This window comes from Mytilus trossulus, chromosome 4, assembly GCF_036588685.1.
Source record: "Mytilus trossulus isolate FHL-02 chromosome 4, PNRI_Mtr1.1.1.hap1, whole genome shotgun sequence".
NCBI lineage: Eukaryota > Metazoa > Mollusca > Bivalvia > Mytilida > Mytilidae > Mytilus > Mytilus trossulus.
Window position 1 is genome coordinate 81,000,451 of NC_086376.1, and position 14,860 is coordinate 81,015,310.

Consider the following 14,860-nt stretch of genomic DNA (forward strand, 5'->3'; position numbering starts at 1 on the left):
TTTAATATTACTCTGAGTGTGGCCCCAAATTTTACATGGGTCATGTATTATTGTGATTATATAAAATTGAGAAATATATATAGTTATAATTTAATTTTGGATGTTACGAGTGTTCTGATTTGCTGACATTGTTTTGTTAATCATATCATAGACACAATTTTGTCATTGATGTCATCAATGTTTTTTTCATGATTTACGCCGGTTTAAAATGGAACTTAGAATTAAATTATAAGAAATTACTGTAATATTTTGTCAGTCTATTCAAAATAGCATAAAAAAAAATGCTGCACACTGTTAAATAACCTGCTATGCACGTTATTCAGTGTGCACCACATTTTTAGCTCACCTAGCACAAATTAAAGGGCCAAAAGAGCTTTTCTCATCACTTGCCGTCCATCATCATTGTCGTCCGTCGTAGTCATATTTAATGTTCAGCAAAGTAAGATCTACAAATAAGTCAACATGACCTAAATGGTCAGTTGACCCCTTAAGGAGTTTTTACCAATTTTTATTAATTTGGTAAATTTTTGTAAATTTTTACAAAATACTTTTCTCTGTATCTAAAGGGCCAGTCTTTATAGAAAGAGAAAATTGTAAGTAGCAAGAATGTTTAGTAAAAGTAAGATCTACAAACACATCACCATCACCAAAACAAAATTTTGTCATGAATCCATCTGTGTCCTTCATTTATGATATGAACATAGAGCAAGGTGAGCCACACAGGCTCTATACTTAAATATTAAAATCTTCATGTTACAGGTTGCAAATCTGTAAATATAGACAAAGACAATGCAATTTTCCATAGGAACTCCCTCTGCGACTAAAACTGCCACTTTTACTCTGCTGTAAATGCAATTTGTGCAGTCTGGAGTAAAACAAATTATGACTGTTAAACCTTCATGGAATGTTTGGAAAATTGTTTCTACATTATTAAGAAAATTGTTTGGAAATAATTAAGCATCTGATTAAATGTATATTTTTTGTTATTTTTTGGTATGTAAGTGATTTAAATGGATTTGTGCGTGGTACTAACACATTCATTTTAAGTTTTATTCTCACATTCTTTAGTTGCTGTTTGGCTGCATGTCTTATTGATATGAAAAATGAAAAGCTCTATCTATGTAACCAATATTTAATGAATATTTTAGCCTATTAGTGTTGGAGAAACTCTATCATCTTCATCAGCCCCAAAAGAAGAGAGTTTACCTGAAGTACCTCACAGATCACAGAGTCAACCTGCTCCTGAAACACCACCCATTAAAGATGTTAAATGTTCAGGTAAAATAAGTGTTGAGATAATGATTAGCTGTGTCCTGTACAAATTCGAAATGTGACAAAGCTGTTATTGGTGTGGTTTTGAAAACTTATTTTAATAGTTTTCATTGGCTAACAGATTCTATAAGGTCACAAAAAGATGATGATTGACTTGACTCCTAAGCAATTTTCATGTTTTACTGATAAGTTTGTTTTGAATAATGAATCACCTAGTTTAAAAATACCTTTAATACTGATACATTTTGACTTAAACATGAACTTTTGAATTTTAAGGATAGTTTGTCTCAAGTATTGACTCGTTTATGTCGTATATTAGTAACTCAGTTATATCTACTATGCGTGCATTTTAAAATGAAAGACTAAAACATATATTGTTGGTTATTTTTCAGATGAAACTGATAAATGTCCATTTTTATTGTTAAGCCAGGTAAGTTTGAATATCAAAAGTTGAATTTATTCATTATGGTTTTTATGTAAACAAAATGTGCTGTATGGTGACACCTTTGTATATTGATATGTTTTGCTTGCTATATATAGTGATGTCAATACTTCATAAATGTTTAAATAGATCCAGATAAAATTCAAATTGAAATGACCATAAACCACTTGATTCCTTTGGTGTAATGTCAATTGCTACATCTACCATTTAGAATAATTTCTTGAATTTCTTGGCAAAATTCAATTGTTTGTTTCTATTTTGAGCAATGGGTTTCTTTGATTGATCAAGAAGTTTAACTTCTGATGTTTTGAGTGTTATTCAAAGTAGACTATAAAAATGATTCAGCAAGTTTTCAGTCATGTATAACAGCGATCATATTTTGATTTGATGTAACAATAGATGAATTTACACTTGTATGCAAATTTGTCCGCCATTACGTAAAATCACACAGGTTCCCGTAAACTTTGACATCATAATTTAAAATATTTGACATCACAATTTAAAAGTGATTGTTGCTTGACGTCAAAAGGTGATTTGGAAGGATTTGGCTGCATTCTTGTTCAAGTTCAATGTTTGTTGTCCTTCATTATCAAATACAACATATTTTTATGACCCATTTATGGCCATTATGTTTTCTCATCTGTGCATCCGTTCATCTGGTCATTCGTTTGTCCATCCGTCTAGTTTTTGATGAAGTTGAAGTTTAATCAACTTGAAACTTGGTGCACATGTTCCTTATGCTATGATTTATATAATTTTAATACTAAATAGGAGTATTTACCCTATATTGACGGTCCACTGAACATAAAAAATGATATTTGTGTACTAGGGACACATTCTTGTTTATTTATACTGAACACAAGTGTGGCTACTTCCATTTTAGACCCAAAAAAACCATCTAAAATTAACACAAATGCTAAAATTGTGATGATTTCAGTAGTTTTACATGAATTTAGAATGCTAAAATACTTTTAGATCGCTGTCTTAGTTAGAGTAAATATATTGAAATCTAAAAATAGATGAAAAAAATATAAATTCATTTACCCTGTCCTCTCCTAGTATTGAAATAGTGGGTTTAATTTTATAGGAGGATTATATAGAACATAGAGCAGCCATATCCTACAGCAAGTTCAGTAATACAGGACAGTATATTGCCAGTGTAGATGTTGATGGGGTAGTTAAGTATGTATGAATTACAGTTACACTAAAACTTTAAAACTGGATAGACTGTACAATTTCAGATTCTTTATTTCCATTGTTGATTTTTTTGACATTTTCTGTACCATGTTCCTGTATTGTCATGAATTACTAAGCAATTTAGAATGAAACTCTGAATATACAAGTAAAGTAACACTTATAGTTTGATAAATCTGTAAAATCGTACATATATGATTAAATGAACAAAAATGACCATTCCCTATAGAGAAAACCCCCAGGGATATTTCCTCTTTGTTATGCATAACCATTTGTTAGTGAATCTTGATGAAACTTTTTCACATGCATTAATTTTTAACATTTTTCTGTATTATATATCTATAGAGTATGGAGTTGGAGTCCTCAGCCTACTACCGCTGCCACTGTCATGTCAAAGTCAGCATTCCTATCTGTTGAGTGGACAACAAAGTCAGATAGATGGGTAGGTCTTTTTATAAATACATGTATGTTAAAAAATATGGACATATTGATAAGGGCTATTCCAGGAAAAAAAGTATTGGAGGGCTATACATTCACCAAGTGATATTTTTAGCTCACCTGGCGTCCGTCGTCGTTAACTTTTACAAAAATCTTCTCCTCTGAAACTACTGGGCCAAATTAAACCAAACTTGGCCACAATCATCATTGGGGTATCTAGTTTAAAAAATGTGTGGCGTGACTCGCCAAACTAACCAAGATGGCTGCCATGGCTAAAAATAAAACATAGGGGTAAAATTCAGTTTTTGGCTTATAACTCAAAAACCAAAGCATTTAGAGCAAATCTGACAAGGGGTAAAATTGTTTATCAGGTCAAGATCTATCTGCCCTGAAATTTTCAGATGAATCGGACAACCCATTGTTGGGTTGCTGCCCCTGAATTGGTAATTTTAGGGAAATTTTGCTGTTTTTGGTTATTCTTAACCCTTATCAAATTTCTTTTGTCACACAGATGCCTCAGGGTAAATGGCCACTTAGTCTTTGTAAATATGGTGTTGAATATGTGATGAAATATAATGTTGCAAACCATTTATTTCACACTGAAAGTACATAATTATAAAATGTTAACTTGAAGTTTCCTTTTAAATTGAACTATGAATTGATAGAAGTACATGCATGATAAGGCCTACAAGAAAATGTGCTTACCTGAAAGTAGGGCAACATTTAGATGTCCCTTATGTAGCATGGGTGCTAAAGTGTGTGAAGCTTGCATTAGTACGAGTTCACCGTGTATATAGTGCTAGAAAAGTGGGGGGGTTGCATGCATAATAAATTTGTGCAGAGTAGTATATAGAATAAAAAAATTTTCTAACTGTCCGTCAATGAATCAATGAATGAATGAATGAATTAATTAATGAATGAATGTATGAATGAACATAGTAAATATATAGTACACACAACATATAGTGTAGTACTAGTATATAACTGTACTCTAATAAATAGCTACGGTGACACAGATAAAAGACAAACTAATTGTGAGTGTATTTTCATATTCTAAGATTAATAGATGTGATTTAATTTTCAATGAGACAGTCACAGATATCAAGATATAACAAGTAAATAAATATCAAAAAGTTACTCAATCACCTATAGCAGTAGGCAAAAAACTTCAATGTACTAGGCTAGGCTTGACTAATGCTCATTAGACTTCATATTGCAAACCAAATGATTTTTTCCACCAAGTCATCTCTTGGTCAAGGTATAACTTTTGTCAGTTTAAGTGTCCTATTGAATAAATGTAATGCTATTGTTCTCTGTGTAGTTTATACACTGGGACAATTTAGTATTTTTAGGAAAATATGCATATCTTAACAGCAGAGATTGTGCCTGATATTTATTTGATGAAGACATAATCCTTCAATCAGATTAATTTAGGTCTGGAGCGAGCATGTCAGTAATTGCTAGTAGTCTGTTGTTATTTATGTATTATTGTCATTTTGTTTATTTTCTTTTGTTTCATATTCTGATCTCAGACTTCTCTTAAACGGCTAGAGGTATAGGGGGAGGGTTGAGATCTCAAAAAACATGTTTGTTAAAATTAACGGTACCAATTTTCTTGCACCAGATGCGCATTTCAACAATACATGTCTCTTCAGTGATGCTCCTGGCCAAAATATGTAAAATCCAAAGCTTATATAAAAGATGAAGAGCTATAATCCAAAAGTTCCAAAAAGTATAGCCAAATCCGTGAAAGGAATCAGAGCTTTGCATGAGGGAGATACATTCCTTAATTTATAATAATTTTTATCATTTTGTTACAGCAAATTTAATAACACAAAAAATCTGTATTTTCATGCCAGTACCGAAGTACTGGCTACTGGGCTGGTGATACCCTCGGGGACTAATAGTCCACCAGCAGAGGCATCGACCCACTGGTAGTAATAAAATTAAAGGTACCAATTTTCTTGCACCAGATGCGCATTTAGACAATACATGTCTCTTCAGTGATGCTCGTGGCCAAAATATATAAAATCGAAAGCTTATATAAAAGATAAAGAGCTATAATCCAAAAGTTCCAAAAAGTATAGCCAAATCCGTGAAAGAAATCAGAGCTTTGCATGAGGGAGATACATTCCTTAATTTATAATAATTTTTATCATTTTGTAACAGCAAATTTAATAACACAAAAAATCCGTATTTTCATGCCAGTACCGAATAACTGGCTACTGGGCTGGTGATGCCCTCAGGGATTAATAGTCCACCAGCAGAGGCATCGACCCACTGGTAGTAATAAAATTATTGGTACCAATTTTCTTGCACCAGATGCACATTTCGACAATACATGTCTCTTCAGTGATGCTTTTACCTTGCTTTAGTATGAAGTCCATTATCACTGAACTAGTACATATTTATTTAGGGGCCAGCTGAAGGATGCCTCCGGGTGCGGGAGTATCTCGCTGCATTGAAGACCCATTGGTGTCCTTTGGCTGTTGTCTGCTCTATGGTCGGGTAGTTGTCTCATTGACACATTCCTCATTTCCATTCTCAATTTTATATTTAATTGGTGGTGTACCAAATTGAGAAAACAGTTATTTTATTCACATTTAATGAGAACTGATCTTTTGATTATTTGTTTTCAGTTGTTGCTGGGAAACAGATCAGGAAATATACGATTATTTGATGTAAAGGAGATGAAGTCATTTTATGAAGCCTCTGCAGATGCTAGTTATCCTAGGTAATGCCAAACACTATTTCTTATCATGTGATAGTTATAAAAAGGTTATAGGAAGTTTATACCATTTGAAAAAAAACGGTTCTACATTTCATTTTCCTTCTTGTAATAGCAGAGTCATATGATTAGTAGAAATGTCACTGTTAATAAGTCAATTTTCAGCATCTATAATCTGCAAGCCTTTCTAAATTTTGTAGTTGAGTTGAAAACACCAATTACTCAATTTTAGGATAAAAATTACATTTTTTTCCTATCCAGCATAATGATTGTCTATTTGTTATTGACATTTTAATAGACACTAAGTTTTAAACAGTGGACACCACTTGTTTGTACAGACATAATCTGAGTGTAAAAAATAAGTAAGAGTTGTCCATCTTGGTGCACTCTTCCAAGATTGATACAGTCCTCTATAATTTTGTATTGATCCCTTTCAGAATTATGCCACAATTGAAGATTAGTTATTACCCGCCATTTGTTTTCTTTCTAATCAAGAATTTGATGTAACAATAAGGCTTTTTTATCACTTGTTTTTTGCTATTTGTATTTTTTCTTTTTATATTTCAGAATTATATCTTTATGTTCCAATCCAGCTGGAGGATCATTTGTGTGTTCTGCAAGTGTACATAGATCTAGATCAGCCTCAGGAAGTTCAGAGTTACAGGGTTATACTGGCAAAGTTGGAAAGCTGTCCTACTGGGACCTAAGAACAATGAAAATGATTGTAAGACCTTAGCACTATGAAAATGACTAACATATTTTATGCCATAAATTAGGCAATTTTCTTTAATAATGCACTATCAGTCAATTTGGAACTTGCACTAGAAAAAGACAACTTTAAGATTTTATACTTAACAGTTAAAAATCAATAGAAATAAAACATATTGTAACACAAACATAGTTGTATGTATTTTGATGTTTAGCAAGTAAAATTAATGTTAGAATTTAGGAATTTCATAAAAGTCCTCATATAATGTGTTGAAATGTGGCCTTTGGGAATAGCTAAATGAGATTGATGATGATAACTTCTTTGGTGAAGGAAAAACTGATTTTCGTGCCCACTGTACCTTGTAAGATCATATATTTCCTATTCTATGGTTACACTTCCTTGGTAAGTATTCCATGAATATTTACTATTAAAGACTATGAGATTTAATGGCCTCAAAGGGTGACTGGGGAATAAAAAAAAAGGTCACTTGGTCTTCTTCCGACTGGCAGTAAAACGCTTGCCAAAGTGAGGCGTCTGTTTGGCTATGCCGGATGGATCAAGTTTGCAGTCACTTCCAGTCAGAAAGAGGATGTTAAATCCAATGCCTCATGTGCGGAGAGTGCCACGCTCATTTAGTTAAGAACCCTTGCAACAACTCTTTGAGTGGTCCGTAGGTGGCCTGTTGCAAGGCAAAAAGTCTGTCTCTATCCAATATACCTTCATTTTCCAGTGGCTGTCCAAATTTCCCCTGTCATCATCCCGGATGGACTCTATACAAGATCTACCTATTGTATTTATTGTAAACTTGTTCTTGTCCTGAACATGCATAAAATATTTTCAACTGGACGTTAAGTAACTAACAATCAATCAATCAATGATATTTGATGAGGGTCAATTTGAAAAGCAACTTTTTACAAGAAAATAAGTATTTTTTAAACCAAATCTCATAAAGTTTCATGCTTACATCAATGGATTGCATCATGTAAAATTTGTAGCTTTTTAAATATTTATTAAGATGTAAAACTTTAGAGGAATTTGAAGCAGAGCACAGATGACTTGAAAATTAATCTATACTTTCTATATGTACAACAAATATATTTCTTATTTATTTCAGCAACAGTTAAATCTAGATCCTGGTCCTGTTGCTATCAACTGTTGTTCTTACAATCATAATGGACAGTTATTATTGGCTGGGGCTGCTGATGGAAGGATAAGGCTATTTGGTTTGTTGTTTTATAATAATCTGGTGCAGAAAATTTAATTAAATATGCCTTTTTTTACATATTAAATTATAAAAAGATAAATATAATATTAAATTTAACTGACTGTTGTCATGTAAAAAAAAATATTGAAAGTGTCAAAATTCAATTAAGTACAAATTTTATATGTCAACCAGATGCTCCGCAGGGCGTAGCTTTATACGACCGCAGAGGTTGAACCCTGAAAGGTTGGGGCAAGTATGGACACAACATTCAAGCTGGATTCCGCTCTAAATTTGGATTGTGATTAAATAGTTGACACAGCATAGGTTTCTGACACAGAATGAATGTATTCAAATGAACTTAAAATTTTTGTTTTCTCTTAGAGCAATTCACTATGCTGTTGAATATTAATCCTCTCAAAAAAATGTTTGAAGAAATTTTCTTTTTATTTATGAAATTTCAAATGAGAAAAATTGAACACAAACATCCCCCTTTCCCTTATTCCAAAACTAATTTCAATTAAAATATTCTAATGGAGTTTGCAACAATTACTACTCATTTAAATACATCATAAAATATTAAGATGTAAAAAAACTGCTTGTTATCACTGAATGGTAAAGATTATTTAAATTTATCAGTTGGTAGTAAAAAGTGAATATACATTGTATATTGTATATAACAAAGATTTAAGTTAATTCTGGACAAAGAAAGATAACTCCAATGAAAAAAAATTCTTGCAGATATTTCTTGCTTACTATACTGGACAAAGAAAGATAACTCTTTATTAAAAAAAAATTGGCTATTTCACAATATTGTGAAATTAGATATTTCTTGCCATTGCACAATACTGTGCAATTGAAAAGACTTGCTATTGCACAATAATTTTAGATCCTGATTTGGACCAACTTGAAAACTGGGCCCATAATCAAAAATCTAAGTACATATTTAGAGTCAGCATATCAAAGAGGCCCTAGAATTTAATTTTTGTTAAAATCAAACTTAGTTTAATTTTGGACCCTTTGCACTTTAATTTAGACCAATTTTAAAACTGGACCAAAAATTAAGAATCTACATACACAGTTAGATTTGGCATATCAAAGAACCCCAATTATTCAATTTTTGATGGAATCAAACAATGTTTAATTTTGGACCTCGATTTGGGCCAACTTGAAAACTGGGCCAATCAACAAAAATCTAAGTACATTTTTAGATTCAGCATATCAAAGAACCCCAAGGTTTCAATTTTTGTTAAAATCAAACTAAGTTTAATTTTGGACCCTTTGGACCTTAATGTAGACCAATTTGAAAAGGGGACCAAAAATTAAGAATCTACATACACAGTTAGATGTGGCATATTAAAGAACCCCAATTATTCAATTTTGATGAAATCAAACAAAGTTTAATTTTGGACCCTTTGGGCCCCTTTTTCCTTAACTGTTGGAACCAAAACTCCCAAAATCAATACCAGCCTTTCTTTTATAGTCATAAACCTTGTGTTTAAATTTCATAGATTTCTATTTACTTATACTAACGTTATGGTGCAAAAACCAAGAAAAATGCTTATTTGGGTCCCTTTTTGGCCCCTTTTTCCTAAACTGTTGGGACCTAAACTCCCAAAATCAGTACCAACCTTCCTTTTGTGGTCATAAACATTGTGTTTAAATTTCATTGATTTCTATTTACTTAAACTAAAGTTATTGTGCGAAAACCAAGAATAATGCTTATTTGGGCCCTTTTTTGGCCCCTAATTCCTAAACTGTTGAAACCAAAACTCCCAAAATCAATCCCAACCTTTCTTTTGTGGTCATAAACCTTGAGTCAAAATTTCATAGATTTCTATTAACTTAAACTAAAGTTATAGTGCGAAAACCAAAAAAATGCTTATTTGGGCCCTTTTTGGCCCCTAATTCCTACAATGTTGGGACCAAAACTCCCAAAATCAATACCAGCCTTCCTTTTATGGTCATAAACCTTGTGTTAAAATTTCATAGATTTCTATTCACTTTTACTAAAGTTAGAGTGCGAAAACTAAAAGTATTCGGACGACGACGACGACGACGACGACGACGACGACGACGACGACGCCAACGTGATAGCAATATACGACGAAATTTTTTTCAAAATTTGCGGTCGTATAAAAAGGCTCCATGGTAAAATGTGTCTTTTTTCTACAGAATGCAGTGACATTTTAATGTATCTCTTCATTAATAGATTTTAAAGGTTGCAAAATCAATAACTAAAAGCATATCTCTTCAGACTGGATAATATATTTGCTTTACTGAGAATTTCATGGAATTTTCATGAAAAACAACTTCTCCCTTATGCATGCTCTCAGATGATTTGGTTTAAAATTTAAAATTGATTAATTACAGCTTATATTTTATCTTTTTATTTGCATTACAATATTTTGTAGATATGCAGCAGAACAACTGTATTTCACAATGGGAGGCTCACAATGGAGAAGTTTTATCGTTACAATTTAGCTCAGATGAAAACATGTGCTACAGTTTAGGCACAGATGAGAAGGTAAACATTTTTTTTTCTGTTAACATTTTTCTGTTAATAAATTTTCCTCCTGTTCCAAGTTGTTTTGTTCAAAGAAGTTTATTAACAATTTCTTATTTCTGGACAATAAATGTCTTGACAGATATTAATTTTTCATGGTATCATTCTTGCCCACAGCCAGAGATTGAGTCAATGATGGCTGCAAATATTGTGTTAAAATATTCAAAGGCAGATCGATAGTTTAAATCCTTTAAGGATATTAATCATTCTCAAAGTTTAAGGTGCCCCCTAACAGTTAATGTGTGTTCAAAACAGGTGGGAATGTCTGTCTGTAATGTCCACTTGAATATTTCTCTCCTTTCCAATGACCTATTACAATAAGAATATGCTTACAAATTTCTAGCTTTAGTTTCATTATAACAATGAAGTGAAATTAAAGTCTTAAGGATTGTAAGTATGCCTTACATTATAACCTTGCACTTTGATGACTTTGTTATTTGGTGAGTTTTGAATGAACTGCAATAGATGGCAAGCAACACTTACAGTCAAGTCACAAACAGTTCAGCTGTAATTGAACTAACAACTACTGAATTTGTTTTTTCAGTTTTATCAGTGGAACATTCACAAACCAGATAAGTCTAGAGAACTTCCACTCCATTCTGGTGCCGCTCTACCATTCCTGTCTAGTGGGTTAGCAGCTAGTAAAGAGATACCTAAAGGAAGATTGTTTGCTTTTGACCCAGAGGGGCAGTATTTGATCTCTTGTGATAAAATGGCTGGATCTCTTTACAAGGTACAGTTTATTGGGAAAATTTTCAGAACATGAGATGGCATGAATTTAAAATTTTATTATTTTATTGAATGTCAAAAAAGATCATCTTGCTATAAAATAGATGTTTGAGAACCAAAAAATCAGACTAAAACATTTGAAAAAAGTACAATTTTATTAAGCTTCAAAAATCAGACCTAAAACAATTTAAAAAAAAAAACAATTGTTTAAAGCTTTACATTTAGAATTGATTGATGATAATACAAAAATAAAGGTTTATGTGTTGTCTCGTGCTATAACAAAGAGTTTACTTATTTAGTAAAAGATTTTCTTTTAGTTTGGAAGAGAAAAGTAACTGCATTTGTGAAACTCATTACTAGCTTCTTTTTACAATTGATGGAATAAAGTTGCTTCGAGTTTAATGAAATATATTCATTATTTAGATACTTAAATATTAAACTGAACCATAAGACACATACAAATTTATAAAAGGAATTACTACAGTTAATTCAAATCAAATACTGTAAATTTCAAATTTAGATTTAAAAAAATATATAAAAACAAATATGTTATTAAAAGAAGAATTAAATAAAATGTAAACACTGATACTCATTCAAGTAATAATTTATGCAAACCTAAAGTTCAAAGATCTGTGGTTATATTCAACAATGATTTTATGTTTCAGATAAAAACTGGAGAAAATGCATTATTTAATAGAGTAATGGAAGTTAAAGGACACACATCATCTGTGACTACAGTAGACTGGTCCCCTAATATTGATACTCAGATGTGCTTGACTGGGGCCATGGATGGAAAGATTAGAGTTACTACTCTTCTTTCAGAGAAATGATGTACTTCATTCTAGATTCAATTTATCAAAAACAGTTCTTGTGTCCTGGAAGGATGAGAGTCGATCTCTTTTTTAGGTGGATATCTTAACAGTGTACTAACAGAAGTATGCCTTATATCATTTTAAGCATAACATATCTGTCAAATACAAAATGTGCAATATTTTTTGGTTACCATTAAATGATAATCTAAAGCTTTGAAATTTGCCTTTTGATTTTTTTAGCAAGTGTTTTATGCCATGGAGAATCTGCTATGTTTAGGTCCTAGATTCATGTCAAACTGGTGGAAGTAGATTGTTGTTCTTCTATGAGAAATTTCCTAGGTTTTTATGATTAATCAATTTAGAACAGGATCAGTTAAAGACAATCATGGACTAATGATGTGTCAAAACATTATTATGCCCCACCTACGATAGTAGAGGGGCATTGTGTTTTCTGTTCTGTGCTTCCGTTTGTCCGTCTGTTCGTTCGTCCGTCTGTCCCGCTTCAGGTTAAAGTTTTTGGTCAAGGTAGTTTTTGATGAAGTTGAAGTCCAATCAACTTGAAACTTAGTACACATGTTCCTTATGATATGATCTTTCTTATTTTAAAACCAAACTAAACTTTTGACCCCAATTTCACGGTCCACTGAACATAGTAAATGAAAGTGCATGTTTCAGGTTAAAGTTTTTGGTCAAGGTAGTTTTTGAAGAAGTTGAAGTCCAATCAACTTGAAACTTAGTACACATGTTCCTTATGATATGATCTTTCTAATTTTAATGCCGAATTATATTTTTTATCCAATTTCATGGTCCATTGGGGCATTCATGTACTTTGGACACATTCTTGTTTTCTTTATGTATTTTGCATTTTTCATGTTTTCTGATTGTCTTAAATGAAGTAAGAAGAAATTCAAGTGAAAATATTCTTTTTATCAGAGTCAATTACATTCTTTAGTACACTTCTTGTTTAAGGACACAGTTGTGATAAATAAAATTAAGAACTGACGTTACAAATTAAGGATGGAACAATCAGGTTCAGGAGACAGACCTTCAAAAAAGTGGGTTTAAATGCAAATTCTAGTAAATTCAAGATTATAATATCTTGGTCAAAAGGAGACAAAAGTAGATATTATCAAAAACACATGTTAATTCTTCTTGTTTAAAAAGGAAGATGCAGGTTGATTGCTAAGGAGACAACATTTTACCTTGTACCTAATTAGACAACTATACAAAGATTGAACAGTGAAAGTGATGCCATCTACTCACAAACTCAATCTGTATTTTGTGGTAATAAGTATTTTGTATATGTTTCATAACATTTGGTTGAGGTACACTTAAGTTGGAGAACAGAAATGAAAAAATCAGCAATTTGTCCATGTTTAAACAAGAACAACTCCATAACGGTTAAAGTGACACCACCAAAATTCAAACTTGACCTTTATTTTGTGGTAACATTAACATAAAATTTAGGCAAACTTAACAGAACAGAAGCAAAAATTCAGCAATTTATTTTCCATATGTGGATGGATGAACAAGGGTTAAATATAATGTCCCCTCCACTACACAGGGGACAGACAAAGTATGCTTTCTTGAGTAGACAAATGCCCCTGTTCAAGTTTCACAGTTTTTTTTTCAAATTAAACAAGAACATAACTCCACACAGTAAATAACCCACAACCATATCACAACTCTGTCTGTATGTTGTGGTTCTAAGCATTGTGTATGAATTTGGATATGACAAACTTAAGTTGGAGTGTGGAAACTTAGAAATTGGAATTTTCAAAGTTATAAAGGGATATAACTCTTGAACCATAAGTGACCAACTGCCCAAAATTTGAACTCTGTCTGAGAGTTTTGGTTCTTTGCATTGTGTACCAGTTTTGTACAATTTGGATTAGGGAAAAACGTTCGTATCTGAAATTTCACAAGTTATAAAGGGACATGACTCTCAAATGGTAAGGGACTCACTGCCTAAATTCGAACTCTTTCTTCAAGTCTTAGTACTAAGCATTGTGTATAATTTCCATTAAAGTTTTAAGAGGCAAACGTTACTAAAGACAGACAGACCATCAAACTACTTCTAAAAAGATGCTATCATCATCTGTATATCTTGTTAGGCAGTGCTCAACTTGGTCAGTAAGCTGAAGGCATACTGGAAGATTTAGGAGTTTCAAAAAAGTTGTTGTTTCAATGTGGAAATTGAACAAGTCTTATCATGTGACAATTCTTTATGTATCTAACAGCCATTTGTCGTCCATGCAGACAATGTTATATTCATCTTTACATTATATTAGATTTCTTATACTGTCATGTGACTGATGTGAGTAATTTGAGATGGGCCTGGATAAATGAATACAAGGCCCTGATTTTATAAAATATCTCAATCCTTGCTGGACTTGACACTGATCTTTGTCTCAATTTTTATGACCTGCAGTGGGCTAAATTAATTGGAATACAGATAAACGTATAAAAGTCAATTAAAATGTGTCGTGTGGACATCAACAATTATCCAATACATTCACAAACAAAAACAGGACAAAGTTTTGATCCTTCTATTACATTACGTTAACTAACAAATAAATAAAAAAGAGAAAGGAAATGGGGAATAAGTCAAAAATACAACAACCCTACCATGAGCAGAAAACAGCCAAAGGCCACGGATCGGTGTTCAACGCATGAGAAAATCCCATACCTGGAGCCATTTTCATTGCTTCATTTTATTCAATACCTTGCATGTTTTTAAATTGACATAGCAATTATATTTCAAATCTA

At 32.1% G+C, this 14,860-nt stretch overlaps 1 protein-coding gene across 1 annotated transcript in view; it reads left to right on the forward strand.

The window, feature by feature from the left end:
- LOC134716845 (WD repeat-containing protein 91-like) overlaps positions 1–12,310 on the forward strand; it is a 38,647-nt gene extending 26,337 nt beyond the window's left edge. Inside the window, exons 7-16 of the mRNA XM_063579856.1 lie at positions 1,149–1,289; positions 1,646–1,702; positions 2,802–2,896; positions 3,254–3,350; positions 5,986–6,080; positions 6,642–6,798; positions 7,898–8,006; positions 10,399–10,511; positions 11,095–11,283; positions 11,945–12,310. Of these exons, the coding sequence (XP_063435926.1) occupies positions 1,149–1,289; positions 1,646–1,702; positions 2,802–2,896; positions 3,254–3,350; positions 5,986–6,080; positions 6,642–6,798; positions 7,898–8,006; positions 10,399–10,511; positions 11,095–11,283; positions 11,945–12,109 (1,218 nt within the window). The 3' untranslated portion in view covers positions 12,110–12,310. The remainder of the gene's footprint in view (positions 1–1,148; positions 1,290–1,645; positions 1,703–2,801; positions 2,897–3,253; positions 3,351–5,985; positions 6,081–6,641; positions 6,799–7,897; positions 8,007–10,398; positions 10,512–11,094; positions 11,284–11,944) is intronic.
- Positions 12,311–14,860: the final 2,550 nt, after the last annotated feature.